The sequence below is a fragment of the Nerophis ophidion genome, linkage group LG08 (assembly GCF_033978795.1).
Source record: "Nerophis ophidion isolate RoL-2023_Sa linkage group LG08, RoL_Noph_v1.0, whole genome shotgun sequence".
Taxonomy (NCBI): domain Eukaryota; kingdom Metazoa; phylum Chordata; class Actinopteri; order Syngnathiformes; family Syngnathidae; genus Nerophis; species Nerophis ophidion.
In genome coordinates this window covers 28,872,080-28,890,301 of record NC_084618.1, presented here as the reverse complement: position 1 = coordinate 28,890,301, position 18,222 = coordinate 28,872,080, and the positions used below count along the sequence as shown (strand labels likewise).

Genomic DNA, 18,222 nt, shown 5'->3' with positions numbered 1-18,222 from the left:
AAATGTGAGTGTGAATGTTGTCTGTCTATCTGTGTTAGCCCTGCGATGAGGTGGCGACTTGTCCAGGGTGTACCCTGCCTTCCGCCCGATTGTAGCTGAGATAGGCGCCAGCGCCCCCCGCGACCCGAAAGGGAATAAGCGATAGAAAATGGATGGATGGATGACCTGATATGGTCAGAGTTGCTACACTGATGTACAAACCCCGTTTCCATATGAGTTGGGATATTGTGTTAGATGTAAATATGAACAGAATACAATGATTTGCAAATCATTTTCAACCCATATTCAGTTAAATTATGCTACAAAGACACCATATTTGATGTTCAAACTGATAAACTTTTTTTTGTGTGCAAATAATCATTAACTTTAGAGTTTGATGCCGGCAACACGTTACAAAGAAGTTGGGAAAGGTGGCAATTAATACTGATAAAGTTGAGAAATGCTCATTCAACACTTATTTGGAACATCCTACAGATGTGCCGGCTAATTGGGAACAGGTGGGTGCCATGATTGGGTATAAAGGCAGCTTCCATGAAATGCTAAGTAATTCGCAAACAAGGATGGGGCGAGGGTCACCACTTTGTAAGCAAATTGTCAAACAGTTTTAGAAAAACATTTCTCAACGAGCTATTGCAAGGAATTTAGGGATTATACCATCTATGGTCCGTAAAATCATCAAAAGGTTCAGAGAATCTGGAGAAATCACTGCACGTAAGCAATATTAAAGACCTTTGCTCCCTCAGGCGGTACGGCATCAAACACCGACATCAGTGTGTAAAGGATATCACCACACGGTCTCAGGAACACTTCATAAAACCACGGTCAGTAACTACAGTTGGTTGCTACATCTGTAAGTGCAAGTTAAAACTCTGCTATGCAAGCAAAACCCATTTATCAACAACACCAAGGAAGGTCGCTGGCTTGGCTGGGCCGAGCTCACCTAAGATGGACTGATGCAAAGTAGAAAGGTGTTCTGTGGTCTTATGGGTCCACATTTCAAAATATATTTGGAAACAGAGGACGTGGTGTCCTCCGGAACAAAGAGGAAAATAACCATCCGATTGTTATAAGCGCAAAGTTCAAAAGGCAGCATCTGTGATGGTATGGGGGTGTATTAGTGCCCAAAGCATGGGTAACTTACACATCTGTGAAGGCACCATTAATGCTGAATGGTCAATACAGGTTTTGGAGCAACATATGTTGTCATCCAAGCAACATTATCATGGACGCCCCTGCTTATTTCAGCAAGACAATGCCAAGCCACGTGTTACAGCAGCGTGGTTTCGTAGTAAAAGTGTGGGTACTTTCCTGGCCCGCCTGCAGTCCAGACCTGTCTCCCATCCAAAATGTGTGGTGCATTATGAAGCGTTAAATACGACAGCGGAGACCCCGGACTGTTGGACGACTGAAGCTCTACATAAAACAAGAATGGGAAAGAATTCCAATTCCAAAGCTTCAACAATTAGTTTCTTCAGTTCCCAAACGTTTGTTAAATGTTGTTAAAAGAAAAGGTGATGTAACACAGTGGTGAACATGCCCTTTCCCAACTACTTTGGCACGTGTTGCAGCCATGAAATTCTAAGTTAATTATTATTTGCAAAAAAAAAATAAAGTTCATGAGTCTGAACATCAAATATGTTGTCTTTGCAGTGCATTCAATTGAAAATGGGTTGGAAAGGATTTGCAAATCATTGTATTCCAGTTATATTTACATCTAACACAATTTCCCAACTCATATGGAAATGGGGTTTGTAGAATCTACGAAAGTTGTCAATGATATTTGGAACGGAATATTCAAAATGGCCGACTGAATTTGTAGCATTTTGTGATGTTTAGATGGTATTTTTACATACTTTGCAGATTTTAAATACAATTAGATATGGTTTAATGGATACAATAAACAATTAACATATAAAGTTAACTTGTTTTCCCACTCTACTGATATTTTAGGACTTAAAAAGCAGGTGTTGTTAAAATACTTCCATGCTGTGAGATGTTACATTATGTTGGTGGTGTACAACCTCTTGTACTAATAAAAATGGTAACAAAAAATGATTTTGTTTCCCCCCATCTTTATTCACACACAACACCAATAAGGAATATCGATATTGGTATAAGTGTTGATAAAATCCTAACGATATACATCCCTACTCTTCAGTCATGTTCTCTAATCCCAAAGATACTGCCCGAAAGGTGTATCATTATGCAATGAACTGTTTGTAATGTACTTTACCACATGTCCGATGGTTCCTCTGGAGCCCTTTGGACCGATGGTACCCTGTGGTCCTGTCTTGCCCACCGACCCGGTCTCCCCGAGGTGACCTTGGTGGCCTTTGGCACCCTAAACATTCCACAAGTAATAAGTTCAACATAAACGTCATTGCTACTGTTTTATATGAAGCAGGTGAACTATTGAAGATGATAAAGATTAAGAACCTTTGGTCCTAGTTTGCCTTGTTCACCAATTTTGCCAGATTTCCCTTCTTGGCCCTGAAGTAAACAAAGCTAAGTTTAAAGTAATCCATTGTGAAACATGTAAATGTGTTTGTATGCAGATGAGTAGAGTCTCTTACTCTAACACCAGGGATTCCAGGACTTCCGGCAGGACCCTCCTTTCCCTTTAAACCAGTTTCACCTTTTTCACCTTGGTCGGCCTCTTGACCCATGTCACCCTTATCCCCCTGGCATTGACACAGTAACACCAGTTAGCACCAAAAGTAGGGCTGTAAAACACTGTGTTAGAATATGGGTTCACCTTGGCTCCATCTGGACCAGCAGCACCAGCCTCTCCCTCCAAACCCGGTTCACCCTGTTGAAACATATTCAAAGTTAATTTCCACTTAGTACAGGGGTGTCAAACTTGTTTTATTGAGAGCCACATTACAATTATGACTGCCCTCAGAGGGCTGCTTGTAACAGTGAAAATATAAGAAAATAAACGTAAAATAACCTTGTTACACAATTTGTATAGGCAGCTGATTTTGATTATTATATATTTTACTAGCAGATTGATGAATAACTTGCTAGAAAAACATTAGTATGGGTGACAAGCAGATTTGTAAGTATTTATTTTTCTGAAAAAAATGCTTTAATCATCTTTTTGCATGATACGATTACATTAATGTGTGGAACATATGCCATTGTATGTAGTCCAATTTTTCTGTCAAAATTTTAAAAAACAAATACATTTAGCCAGAAAGTGCCTTATTATTTACAGACTCTTGCAGACCACCTGTGCCACCTCAAATGATGTGGCGGGCCACATCAAACTGATGTTGGGGGCCAAAATAAATAATGTAACGTGCCAAAATAAATAACCTATTAGCCCAATTTAAAAGATGTGGCGGGCCAAATAAATGACGTGGTGGGCTAAATTAAATAATCTGGCAGGTCACATTAAACAATCTAGCGGGATACTTTAAAATGATATGGTGGGTCAAATTAAATGACCTGTTTGGCCACTTTAAAATGATGTGGCGGGTCAAATTAAATGACCTGTTAGGCCAATTTGAATGAAGTGGCAAGCCAAATTAAACTGATGTTGTAGGCCAAAATAAATGATGTAACGTGCCAAAACAAATAACCAATTTAAATGATGTGGCGGGCCAAATAAATGATTTGGTGGGCCAAATTAAATAATCTGGCAGGTCACATTAAACAATCTAGCGGGATACTTTAAAATGATGTGGCGGGTCAAATTAAATGACCTGTTTGGCCACTTTAAAATGATATGGCGGGTCAAATTAAATGACCTGTTTGGCCACATTGAATGAAGTGGCAAGCCAAATAAACTGATGTTGTGGGCCAAAATAAATGATGTGGCGTGTCAAAATAAATTACCTGTTTGGCCAATTTAAATGATGTGGCGGGCCAAATAAATGGTGTGGTGAGCCAAATTAAATAATCTGGCAGGTCACATTAAACAATCTAGCGGAATACTTTAAAATGATGTGGCGGATCAAATTAAATGACCTGTTAGGCCAGTTTAAAATGATATGGCGGGTCAAATTAAATGACCTGTTTGGTCACTTTGAATGAAATGGCGAGGCAAATTAAACTGATGTTGTGGGCCAAAATAAATGATGTGGCGTGCCAAAATAAATGACCTGTTTGGCCAATTTAAATGATGTGGCGGGCCAAATAAATGATGTGGTGAGCTAAATTAAATAATCTGGCAGGTCACGTTAAACAATCTGGCGGGACACTTTAAAATGATGTGGTGGGTGAAATTAAATGACCTGTTTGGCCACTTGAAAATGATGTGGCGGGTCAAATTAAATGACATGTTTGGCCACTTTGAATGTATTGCCGAGCCCAATTAAATTGATGTTGCGGGCCGAATTAAAAAATATGGCGGGTCAAATGAAATTACCTAACGGGTCAAGTTAAATGATCTAGCAGGCCATTTTAAAATTATGTGGTGGGGAAAATTATATTATGTGGCGGGGCAAATTAAATATTCTGGCATGTCAAATTAAACGATGTAGCAGCCAGGTTAAAATAATGCGGCGGGCCAAATTAAATGACCTGTTTGGCCACAATAAATGATGTGGCAGGAAAAATTTAACTGATGTTGTGGCGTGCCAAATTAAATAATCCAGCGGGTCACGTTAAATGATCTAGCGGGCCACTTTAAAATGATGTGGCGGGCAAAATTAAATGACCTCTTTGGCAACATTACATGATGTGGCAGGAAAAATTTAACTGATGTTGTGACGTGCCAAATTAAATAATCCAGCGGGTCACGTTAAATGATCTAGCGGGCCACTTTGAAATGATGTGGCAGGCCAAATTAATGACCTGTTGGGTAACATTACATGATGTGGCGGGCCAGATTAAATGAAACAGGGGTTCACATTAAATGATGCGGCGGGCCAAAATAAATGCCTTGGAGGGGGAGATCTGGCCCCCGGGCTTTGAATTTGACAGCCAGTAGGTCAAACGCTAGGTTGCTGACAAACATACCCGAGGCCCAATGAGTCCCTGCTCGCCGATGTTCCCAGCAGGTCCGATAGCTCCCTGTCGCAAATGACACACACCTGCGTCAGTCCAAAACAATCGGAAAATTCAAAAAAGTAATGTCCGATAAAAGACGCGATGCACAGCGTCACCTTTTCCCCTGGCTCGCCTGGCAGTCCTGGCTCCCCAAGGTTCCCTGGAGGACCCTGATAGAATCCAAGAGGATAATAATTAGGACATTGTTGGGTTTTTATTTGTATGTTAAATGTTGCAAAATATATCTCTCACCTTCTGACCAATTTCTCCTAAGAGACCAATAGTGCCTGGTGGTCCAGGAGGTCCCTATGGAGGACAAGGGAAATATTATATTGATAAATCACAGTAATATTTTAATAAGACACATAATGAATCTTTGGCAGATGTTGCCTGTAGATCAAACTGTGTAATGAGTAACCATGGCAACAAACATTCACTTATCAAATCTATTGAAATGATCCCACATGTTTTGACACAGTTGGTTATTTTTCAGCGTTTTGTATCATTTCCTGTCCTGGTGTTCCTTTTGGACTTTGTGTTTTGCTGCACTTTCACTTTCTACTTCGATTCCTGCCAACGCACCTGTTTTCTATTTCTAATCAAGTCTATTTTAGGTTCACTTGTTGCTTCTTGCCAGCGTCGGATTATTGCCTTTAGTCTGTGTGCACGAGCTACTGTGTTTTTGTTTCTGCCATTTTTAGCTCTCTCCATAAAGAATTAAATTCTTTGACCTGCACGGTGCACTTCTGTATCTGCATCCTGGAGTCACGCCATCAGCCGACATGAGTCACCCTCATACAAACGTACAATAATGCCTAGTTGCAGCTCACATTTCCATTCATTTTCTCTGCTTTAAAGTGAAAGTACCACTGATAGTCACCCACACACTGTGATGAAATTACTCTGAATTTGACCAATCCCCTTGTTCCACCCCCTGGGAGGTGAGGGGAGCAGTGAGCAGCAACAGTGCCTGCGCTCGGGAATCATTTTGTTGATTTAACCCGCAATTCCGACCCTTGATGCTGAGTGCCAAGCAGGGAGGTAATGGGTCCCATTTTTATAGTCTTTGGTATGACTCGGCCGGGGTTTGAACTCACAACCTACTAATCTCAGGGCAGACACTGTGGCACACAACACAAGGCTACTGTAATCACTCTTTAATGTGTTTTTGTTTCTATCTGTAGGAGAATCAATCCGTCACAGGGCAAGTCAATTCACTAAACATTTTCCAGTATGAAGATGTTTTGACAAGGCGTGATGTTGCATAAGTCCATGTTTGGTAAGTGCAATACTTTATACTGTACGCCAGTACTGTATTCGTCCTTTCATGGATGACGGCATTGGAGTTTTTTAGCCTGTTTGAAATTATTTTGATTATTTTTATGTCTGGATTTTAGCTATATTTTAAATCTTTTCTTTTTCTCCTTTACGGAAGGTTTTTTGTAGAGAATAAATGATGAAAAAAAACACTTAATTGAACGGTTTAAAAGAGGAGAAAACAGGAAAAAAATGAAAATTAAATTGTGAAACATAGTTTATCTTCAATTTCGACTCTTTAAAATTCTAAATTCAACCGAAAAAAATGAAGAGAAGAATTTATGGAACATCATTAGTAATTTTTCCTGATTAAGATTAATTAAAGAAGTTTGATGACATGTTTTAAATAAGTTGAAATCCAATTTGCACTTTGTTAGAATATATAACAAATTGGACCAAGCTATATTTCTAACAAAGACAAATCATTATTTCTTTTAGAATTTCCAGAACAAAAATTTTTAAAGAAATTCAAAAGACTTTGAACTAAGATTTAAATTTGATTCTACAGATTTTCTAGATTTGCCAGAATATTTTTTTTGAATTTTAATCATAATAAGTTTGAAGAAATATTTCACAAATATTATTCGTCGAAAAAACAGAAGCTAAAATGAAGAATTTAATCAAAATGTATTTATTATTCTTTACAATAAAAAAAAATACTTGAACATTGATTTAAATTGTCAGGAAAGAAGAGGAAGGAATATAAAAGGTAAAAAAGGTATATGTGTTTAAAAATTGTAGAATCATTTTCAAGGTTGTATTTTTTCTCTAAAATTGTCTTTATGAAAGTTATAAGGAGCAAAGTAAAAAAAATAAATGAATTTATTTAAACAAGTGAAGACCAAGTCTTTAAAATATTTTCTTGGATTTTCAAATTCTATTTGAGTTTTGTCTCTCTTAGAATTAAAAATGTCGAGCGAAGCCAGACCAGCTTGCTAGTAAATAAATAAAATGTAAAAAATAGAGGCAGCTCACTGGTAAGTGCTGCTTTTTGAGCTATTTTTAGAACAGACCAGCGGGCTACTCATCTGGTCCTCACGGGCTACCTGGTGCCTGCGGGCACCGCGTTGGTGACCCCTGGATTAGATAGTACTTTATTGATCCCCAAGGGAAAATAACAATTTTAGCACAATCCCATTCAAGATCAGACAAAACATTACAAGGAGACAGAAAAAGGATTGCTGACGGGTCAGTCAGACAGTTCAGCGCCCCTTTCAAAAAAATTTGAGAAACAGGTATACGTAGGGGAGAGGAGGGGAGGGGCCACGAAGGCCAGCCGCTACTGTAAGCGTCGCTGCTCCGTCCATCGCCCCAAGGAATATAAACAGTGGCAGAGGCGTGGGAGTGGGACTCGGGGGTGGATTGTTTGTGTGTGTACGTGTGCATATGCCCATAAGTGTTAAATAAAGGGTTTCATATAATTTGACAAGGTTGTAAACTGTATGTTGGTTGGACATAATTAGTGAATACAATTAAAATCAAGGGAAAAATTACTAATTCTATGTTAATATTTAAGTGGGTCCCGGGCCCATCTGTAGTGGGAAAATTTGGGCCCCGAGTTCAAAAAGGATAAGTACCCCTTGTTTAGAAAACAAAAAATAGACATTTTTAGGGCTTTTTATGGGTGGGTCTACTATATTCTAAAATGGAAGTTATCAAACATTCTGAGTATCCAGTAAGTAGGTGCAGTTCAAATGTATAGACAGATTGATATTGTTTCTTTTTCTGATCCTAAAATAAAACCCTCAGTGGAATAGTCATTTTTACAGGCAGCCTACTGTGTAATATTATATACAATAGTCCCATTTATTGGATGATTCAGAGAATTTGCACTGCTGCCACTACAACACATCTAATAATTCACTTTTCAAATGTGCTGAAATGCGTCTGCTGGACAGCGTCCGGATTGTAAAGCAAGTTTTAGAGCAGAGGGACGCAACAGAAAGAACAAGGTGGTTTGTTGCCAAGGAAAATCCAATACAATTAGTAGATAGGGTTTTGAAAATGAGAGGAAAAGGATAATGGTTTACTCTACACCAGGGGTCTCAAACTAATTTTGCCTGACGGTCACTATATGCAGAAACTGGGTGAGGTTGGGCCGCAAGAAAAGATTTCTTAATGAATCGACCTTCTTTGAATGGCCAATGCTCCCAATTTTTCCAGGTGACATCCGAATTTCGGTGGACCTCCCGACAAATCCCCGGGGGAAACCATTCTCCCGAAATGGGCGCCGGTTTTCACACGGCCAACAGCATTAAAGGAGTGTCATGACAGCACTGCCTTTGCCGCCCTCTACAATTCATCAAATCCGCCTTTTCATCGTGTTGACAGCGTGCCGGCCCAGCCACACGTCATATGCGGCTTCATCAGACATACGAAAGTGACTGCAAGACATATTTGATCAACAGGCATACAGGTCACACTGAAGGTGGCTGTATAAATAACTTTATCACTGCTACTAATATGTGCCACACTGTGAACCCACGCTAAACAAGAATGACAAACACATTTCGGGAGAACATCCGCAGCGTAACACAACAGAACAAATACCCAGGACACCTTGCAGCCCTAACTCTCCACCTCAACCCACGCACGGCGGGAGGGTGGGGGCGTGGGGTTTGGTGGTAGCGGGGGTGTGTATTGTAGCCCGGAAGAGTTAGGGCTGCATGGGACTCTGGATATTTGTTCTGTTGTGGTTATGTTGTGTTACGGTGCGGATGTTCTCCCGAAATGTGTTTGTCATTCTTGTTTGTAACAGTGTTAAAGGCCTACTGAAACCCACTACTACCCACCACGCAGTCTGATAGTTTATATATCAATGATGAAATATTAACATTGCAACACAGGCCAATACGGCTTTTTTAGTTTACTAAATTACAATTTTATATTTCCCGGGAGTTTCGTCTTGAAAACGTTGTGTAATGATGACGTGTATGCGTGACGTCACAGGGTTTTAGGAAGTGTGAGCGCTACGCACACACACAGGTAAAAGTCGTCTACTTTAACCGCATAATTACACAGTATTTTGGACATCTGTGTTGCTGAATCTTTTGCAACTTGTTCAATTAATATTGGAGAAGTTACAGTAGAAAGATGGAGTTGGGAAGCTTTAGCCTTTAGCCACACAAACACAGGGTGATTCCTTGTTTAAAATTCCCAGAGGAGAAAATTTACTATGGATCACAGCGCGGTCAAGCGAACATGAATCCAGGCCAAATGTCAACCAGCAGGTTTCGGTGAGAAAATTGTGGTTAAAAAGTCAGTTTTTACAGGATAAAAGATGAGTTTGTGCCGTCCAAAGCTGCCGTCGACTCCCCTGAGACACTGCGCGTCAACACCTGGCCGTGGACACACCCCTCCGACTATCAGGTAATATTAAACTCACTAAAACACTAGCAACACGATAGAAAAATAATGGATTTCCCAGAATTATCCTAGTAAATGTGTCTAAAAACATCGGAATACGTCCCAAAGCTATCGCGTTTTTTTTTAACTCGTTTTTTTTTTCTAGTCCGTCGCTATCAATATCCTCAAACACGAATCTTTCATCCTCGCTCAAATTAATGGGGACATTGTCGTTTTCTCGGTCCGAAACAATTTTTTTTCGAGACTCCCACTAAAATCAATGTGAATATCTGAGGAGCCATCAACATGTGACGTCATCGTCTGCGACTTCCGGTAAAAGCGAGGCTTTTTCAGGAAGTACCAAAAGTGGCGAACTTTATCGTCGATTTTCTCTACTAAATCTTTTCAGCAAAAATATGGCAATATCGTGAAATGATCAAGTATGACACATAGAATGGACCTGCTATTCACGTTTAAATAAGAAAATCTCATTTCAGTAGGCCTTTAAAGTTGTTTATACGGCCACCCTCATTGTGACCTGTATGGCTGTTGATCAAGTATGCTTGCATTCCTTGACGTAAGTTTGCTAAAGCTATACACAACATACGGTTGGACCGGCACGCAGTTTGAATGATAAGTAGACGCACTCCATGACGTGTGTGTCCAAGAGCCAGGTATAAAATATGGCTGGGCTGAAATGCACTTAGTACAAGTTGTAGAAGGCGTTAATGGCAGAGTCAGAACCGCACCCACTTAACATTGTTGGTTGGGAGAGGACCGACAGATCTTTGAGAGAATGATTGTCCTGGAATGATTGAATTTCGGGAGTCTCCCAGAATAATTGGGAGGGTTGGCAATTATGGCAAATATGACGCTGTCAAGCGCCATTCATATTAAACTCGCGGGCCTCACTAACATTAAATTTACATATCAGGGTGAGGGCGGCAAAATAACGTCTCGCGGGCCGCAATTGGCCTGCGGGCCGCGTGTCTGAGACCCCTGCTCTACACGGTATGGATGGAGAAATGAAAAGAGCGACTATGGTAGAGGAAGTTGAAGAAGTGAAGAAGATGGAGACATTGAAGAGACGGGATGTAAGAATTATACCTGCTCGCCTCCGATTCCCTTGTCCCCTGGTGGTCCAGATGACCCTTGGATACCCTTGGAATAGAAGTTATTTTCAATTTCCAAAAATGACACAAAAATGTACAATGTTGTTCATGTACGCACAGGAAAACCTTTAGACCCAGTTTCTCCAGGATCCCCGATTTTCCCCTACAAAAGGACAAAACAAATGCAAGGAGATGAAAAATGACCACTAATGAATAAAGAATTCATGAGTGTCCGAAGTGCGGCCCGCATCTCCATTTCTTTTTGTATTGGCCCTCGGCATATTGTAGTAAAAAAATACATTCATAATTAATGAGATGCATTTTTGATATTACACTAACTGGCTTTGTAACTTATAACTAAAATGACAACTTTGCATGTTGGATTTATACACTAGACAGCTTTAGCATCCCTAATGAAGAAAATGTGCATCCTATGATTTTCTAATTCAGTATTTTTGAATTCCGTCGGTGAAAAATGTTTGGACACCACAGATTTAATTGAACAAATATGAAGTACAATACCTTCAAAGATGTGCAATTTGGTTCTTTTTGGTTTTAGCTTTGCCCCATCCTGACTGCCGTTTGTCATCATTCATGTAAGTACGCAAAGTATTCGGATAATAACTCGGATTGTACTGAATAAGCAACAAAAAAACTATACTGTTCTTCAATGCTTTTTTAGCATAAAGACACAAATGAAGGCATCAGGAGCTACTTTAAAGCACAGGTCAAACTGAGCAGACAACACTGTTGAACCTTCAAAGCAATCATTGCTGGGCACATTTAAGTGACCTACTGTCTTTTTTTCCTCTTGTTTTTTTATCAGTGTTGTAAATATATTTATGATGGTATGGGTTTTATGAGTGTGAATCTTTGGGTAACTAATGATTCAATCCGATTCCGATTGCAGGGGTGACGATTCGATTAGGAATCGATTCAAGATTTAACACGATTCTTGTTTCAAACCAATTCTCGCAATGTATTATTTGGTACAACAGTTTTTTTTTGTTTTTTTTAACAACATGCCGACCAAAGAAGTCCAAAAACATATACTGTATACACACACAAGGGCTCTGTAAAATAATCCACATGGCCCAATCAATGGTTCACAGCAAAGGTTACAGGTAAGAAAAGCTACTTCATGTTGCCTGAACATGTATTAAAAAAGATTATTCATATAAGATTTTTTTTTAATCATTTTTTTAAAATTATGTTGAGTAAGAATCAGAATTCGGCTATGAATCGATTTTTTTGTGCACCCCAAATGCGTTTTAAAGACACTGGAAACAATAAGCAGACAATATGCTGGTTACGTTACCAGTTCAGCTCATCAGAGAGATGCAACTTAAGTGGACTACACACTTAAAGACAATCAGGCTGTTTTAGTCCGACCAAAGACAGCAAACACCCGACTATCTTATGTCCTATAAGTCTGTGTTGTCTTCTGAGGAGTGTTCAGAGTGAATGTGTTCAGATAAGTGGCTCCAAACTGGTTTAGAGCAAACAATCGTAAATATTTACGACCAAAACTCTTCATCTCTGTGGGGAACGCCAACGTCTCTCGAGTCATTGCTCCATGAACTGTTGCAAGGCACAGAAAGTAGCCAAACAAGAAGCTGAGAATAGCATTTGTTGAAAATGTATTCGAGAAGAAGATTATAAGGTTAGTGTTCATGCTATTCCAATACCCTTTTCCACTGTCTTTTCTTTCTTATTTCAATTGGGATTCTGCCTTTAAAAACAGTCCCAAGATCACCATCATTCCCTCCTCCTTCTTACATTACCTGTTTTTACGATCGTTGCTAAAGTGGTTGGTTGTTATGCTTCTTATTCTTCAGTTTTGTTAGGCCATGCTTATTTTCATGCATTATTTTAGACTTGAAAGACTAGAAGGCTTGGTGGTAGGACAGAATTATAATGTGCGTGCTGTGTTGATGAGATCATAGCACACCACACACAAAGATGATGCTTAATGCGTGATAAAGAACTTTTAAGCGTTTGAAATTCTTTATGTGTGTAGCAGCCTTTTGATGGCAAGTTTTGGCTCTCCATGCTATACTTATATAGAGAATAACAGAACAGGTGGTTGTCAGAATTGACAGATGATACATGGAGCTTGGATAAAAGGCTATATGGCCGTCTATGCATAGCACTAAGCTATAAATGTCATGGACTATACGCGTCAACATTCAGTGTGTGCATATGTGTGCGCATGCAGAAGTTACTTCAGTTACATACAATTTGTCAATACTTATTTTGTATTTTCATTATTTTACAGATAATCAGTGTTCGACAATTTACTTTTCAAAATAACTAGTTACAGTTCCTTTTTACTTTCCCAAAAATCAAACGGAAAATAATTACTTAAAAAAAACAACTTAAAATATCTGGCATATGCAGTTGAGAGACGTTTCATGAGAGCAGAGTGTGTGTGACTTAGCCGAATTTTAGCTGTTTAGTTTGTTAGCTTAACAGCGACCGCAGCGCTGTTGAATCTTTTCACTAGATGTTGATAGCGCTAATTGATAAAGAAATAGAATGTGCTTGGATGTCTGCAGTCCCCTTGTATAAAAACGGGGTATCTATAGGTTGTGTACTAGACTTCTACCATCACTCCCAAATATTAACTCTACACCAGTGGTGTCCAAACTTTTTATACCAAGGGCCGCATACTGAAAAGCATGCTGGGGCCATTTTGGTATTTTTTCCATTCTGTAAAAAATGCTAAAAACAGAAATGATCCATATTTAAATATAAAACTTTTTGACATAGGCCAAAGTATTATTCTTATATGATACCAATATTGTAGCCTTACATTTTGGCTTGTACCAATAATAATCCGATACAATATCAGCACAATTTATACATAATGTAAATTAAAAGCCGCTACTTTGTACCTATGCTTTGAACACTGTGACTTATAAAACGGTGCAGCTAATTTTTGGATTTTCCTTTCCTGTCGGCCATAATGCAAACAGTTAAAAAACCCAAAGCAAATACAGTAAATAGTCATGTTATTGTTTGTACTACGGTGCCCTCTTTTGCACAAATTCACTCACTGCAGGTGCTTCATAGTCTTTCTGTTTACGTAGCCTTTAACCGGAAGTAGAAATCCTGTTCTGTCTTCTAGCCGTCTATAGCGTTTTCTACTCGTGTGGATTCTTTATTCATCACTCCAAGCAATGTTTGTTAGTTTTACAATACACCTAAAACAATTCATACTTACTAAACCGTTCTATGTGTGATGTATGTAGGAGTGTTTTAATTCATAATTGTACGTGCTATCGTCATGTAATTAAAGGGGAACATTATCACCAAACCTATGTAAGCGTCAATATATACCTTGATGTTGCAGAAAAAAGAACATGTATTTTTTTAACCGATTTCCGAACTCTAAATGGGTGAATTTTGGCAAATTAAACGCCTTTCTGTTTATCGGTCTTTTAGCGATGACGTCAGAATTTGACGTCACCGAGGTAACACACCCGCCATATTCATTTTCACATTACAAACACCGGGTCTCAGCTCTGTTATTTTCCGTTTTTTCGACTATTTTTTGGAACCTTGGAGACATCATGCCTCGTCGGTGTGTTGTCGGAGGGTGTAACAACACTAACAGGGAGGGATTCAAGTTGCACCACTGGCAAGAAATCTGCCGCCAGACCCCCATTGAATTTGCCAGAGTGTCTGCACATTTGACCGGCGATGTAAGACAGACATGGCACAGAGACGTATGGATAACCTGCAGATGCATTAGCAACGATTAAGTCAACGAAATCACAAAGGTGAGTTTTGTTGATGTTGTTGACTTATGTGCTAATCAGACATATTTGGTCACGGCATGACTGCCAGCTAATCGATGCTAAAATGCTATGCTAATCGATGCTAACATGCTATTTACGCTAGCTGTATGTACATTTGAAACTAGATACCCACATTTAATGCGAAAAAAACACTTACCAATCGATGGATTTAAGTTGCTCCAGTGTCACAAGATGCGAAAGTCCAGATCCTTTGGTCCGCACATTTTACCGGCGATGCTAATAAGGCAGCCATGCTATGGGCCACTTCATTAGGTACACCCACGCTATGGCCGAATAGCGTCAATAGCTATTCGCTCAATAGCTTCAGTTTCTTCTTCAATTTCGTTTTCGCTATCTGCCTCCATACTCCAACCATCCGTTTCAATACATGCGTAATCTGTTGAATCGCTTAAGCCGCTGAAATCCGAGTCTGAATCCGGGCTAATGTCGCTATATCTTGCTGTGGTTACCGCCATGTTGTTTGTATTGGCAGCCCTGTATGACGTCACAGGGAAATGGATAGTGGTTTCGAAGATAGCGAAAATAAAGCACTTTAAAGCTTTATTCAGGGATATCCCGGGACCGGTAAAATTTTGAAAAAAACTTCAAAAAATACAACAAGCCACTGGGAACTGGTTTTTATTGTTCTTAACCCTTTTGAAATTGTGATAATGTTCCCCTTTAAGATAGTGTCGTTAGCCTTAGCTAATATGCTAACACCTTTACAGCTGTCTGTGTTAGTATTATTAACTCACAATGGTATTCTTTTTTTAATTGTTTCAATTTCGTAAATTTACTAAAATGTCATCATGGAGTTTTATTGCCGTGTTACAGAAACCATTTAGAAACAATTTAGGTAGGTAAATATTTCCGTGCAAATAACTAATTTCACAACATACATATCTGCAGATTATAGTCAGGTTATGTTAATGCATGGAAAATTTTGTTTTTTTTCTCCAAAATTTGGTGGATGCGGCTTATATCCCGTTGCGCTTTTATAGTCCGGAAAATATGGCTTTTTTATTGTTTTGTAGTTTGGAACGTTAGATAATGTTTGATCAAGTGAATTCACTCAAATTCACTTAATCTATTTATTATTAATTGTCTTGATTGAATTTATGCTGTCTTTTGACAATTGAAGTGGAGTGGTAATAGCTTTTTTTAGTGACACCTAGTGGCCACAATATTCTATCAAGCTCATGACGTAGTAAGTGGAGTGATGCGGAAACGTTTTTTACTGTATACATTTGAAAACAGAGCTGCCTTGGAGACTTTGTACAAACCCCGTTTCCATATGAGTTGTGAAATTGTGTTAGACGTACGTAAATATAAACGGAATACAATGATTCGCAAATCCTTTACAACCCATATTCAATTGAATGCACTACAAAGACAACATATTTGATGTTCAAACTCATAAACTTTATTTATTTATTTTTTAATAATAATTAACTTAGAACTTCATGGCTGCAACTTGTGCCAAAGTAGTTGGAAGGACATGTTCACCACTGTGTTACATCACCTTTTCTTTTAACAACACTCAATAAATATTTGTGAACTGAGGAAACTAATTGTTGATGCTTTGAAGGTGGAATTCTTTCCCATTCTTGTTTTATGTAGAGCTTCAGTCGTTCAACAGTCCGGGTCTCCGCTGTCGTATTTTACGCTTCATAATGCGCCACACATTTTCGGGGAGACCGGTCTGGACTGCAGGTGGGCCAGGAAAGTACCCGCACTCTTTTTTTAAGAAGCCACGCTGTTGTAACACATGTCTGGCTGAAATAAGCAGGGGCGTCCATGATAACGTTGCTTGGATGACAACATATGTTGCTTCAAAACCTGTTTGGACTTTTCAGCATTAATGGTACCTTCCCAGATGTGTAAGTTACCCATGCCTTGGGCACTAATACACCCCCATACTATCGCAGGTGCTTGCTTTTGAACTTTGTGCCTATAACTATCCGAATGGTTATTTTCCTCTTTGTTCTGGAGGATACCACGTCCTCTGTTTCCAAATATAATTTGAAATGTGGACTCGTCAGACAACAGAACACCTTTCCACTTTGCATCACTCCATCTTAGGTGAGCTCGGGGCCAGCCAAGCCGGCGGCGTTTCAGGATATTGTTGATAAATGGGTTTGGCTTTGCATAGTAGAGTTTTAACTTGCACTTACAGATGTAGCGACCAACTATAGTTACTGACAGTGGTTTTATGAAGTGTTCCTGAGCCCATGTGGTGATATCCTTTACACACTGATGTTGGTTTTTGTTGCAGTACCGCCTGAGGGATCTCAAGTCCGTAATATCCTCGCTTACGTGCAGTGATTTCCCAAGATTCTCTGCAATTTTTGATGATTTTACAGAGTGTAGATGGTAAAATCCCTAAATTCCTTGCAATAGCTCGTTGAGAAATGTTTTTCTAAAACTGTTCGACAATTTGCTTACAAAGTGGTGACCCTCACCCCATCCTTGTTTGTGAATTACTTAGCATTTCATGGAAGCTGCTTTTATACCCAATCATGGCACCCAACTGTTCCTAATTAGCCTGCACACCTGTGGGATGTTCCAAATAAGTGTTTGATGAGCATTCTTCAACTTTATCAGTATTTATTGCCATCTTTCCCAACTTCTTTGTCACGTGTTGCTGGCATCAAATTCTAAAGTTGAAGATTATTTCCACAGAAAAAAAATCTTATCAGTTTGAACATCAAATATGTTGTCTTTGTAGCATATTCAACGGGTTGAAAATGATTTGCAAATCATTGTATTCCGTTCATATTTACATCTAACACAATTTCCCAACTCATATGGAAACAGGGTTTGTATTTAATATTGTTTGATATTTGACACATGTGTGGTGTCGATTAAGGATACTCATTATGTAAATAAAGCTTGCGCAAGTTTGATTATTTTGCCTATATCGGATCGATATCTGATGACAATATAAAATTTTAATTTAGTGTTTTCTCACTACATTATGTCTTTTTGCTCTTATTTGATTTCATTTCTATAATATGCTGCGGTCCAACGAAACTTGAGCTGCGGGCCGCCAAAAACACACTTTGGAGAGGCTTTGCTCTCTCTACACAGCTGGTATCCCGTCCGCATGTTAAATCACGCTGATGCCTCGCCTCTCCCGAGGACGACAAGAAAAACACAATACACGGCGCAGATGAAAAGGTGGAATGTAGAAGCACGCCACGTTGCCTTACCTGGGGTCCTGGGAAGCCGATTTTTCCTGGAGGACCATCTAGACCCTGTTGAGAGGAGCGGGAATATGATACACAGCGCGTGCTGACATTTGTCACTTTAACTGTAGATGTAACGAATGAATGATTCAGACTAATGGCTGTAAAGCATCCTCACCTTCTTGCCTTCTATCCCTATCTCTCCCGTTGGACCGTCAGGACCCGTGGCGCCCTGAAAAACAAAACAAATGTCACTACGCCAACAGAGGTCACTGTAACACAGCCAGAGAGTTGCGGCACACTGTAAATAAACAATCTTTGGATGGTCCTACAGTAGCCGCACCAGAGGCAATGTGAGGGTCTCTGTGTCAGACACTTTTCAGGGTAAGCAAGGAACCGTGTGATGAGTGAATGAGCGCTTGTGTGCCTTAAGGCGGAGGGACGCTGTAGGAAAAACGGTTG

At 39.4% G+C, this 18,222-nt stretch overlaps 1 protein-coding gene across 1 annotated transcript in view; it reads right to left on the bottom strand.

The window, feature by feature from the left end:
• Nucleotides 1-18,222, bottom strand: part of LOC133557610 (collagen alpha-1(XXVII) chain B-like) — a 165,177-nt gene that overhangs the window by 48,645 nt on the left and 98,310 nt on the right. Inside the window, exons 29-39 of the mRNA XM_061908192.1 lie at nt 17,939-17,992; nt 17,785-17,829; nt 10,888-10,932; nt 10,765-10,818; nt 5,248-5,301; nt 5,112-5,165; nt 4,966-5,019; nt 2,756-2,809; nt 2,574-2,681; nt 2,437-2,490; nt 2,234-2,341 (exon numbers count right to left, since the gene is read on the bottom strand). Of these exons, the coding sequence (XP_061764176.1) occupies nt 2,234-2,341; nt 2,437-2,490; nt 2,574-2,681; nt 2,756-2,809; nt 4,966-5,019; nt 5,112-5,165; nt 5,248-5,301; nt 10,765-10,818; nt 10,888-10,932; nt 17,785-17,829; nt 17,939-17,992 (684 nt within the window). The remainder of the gene's footprint in view (nt 1-2,233; nt 2,342-2,436; nt 2,491-2,573; nt 2,682-2,755; nt 2,810-4,965; nt 5,020-5,111; nt 5,166-5,247; nt 5,302-10,764; nt 10,819-10,887; nt 10,933-17,784; nt 17,830-17,938; nt 17,993-18,222) is intronic.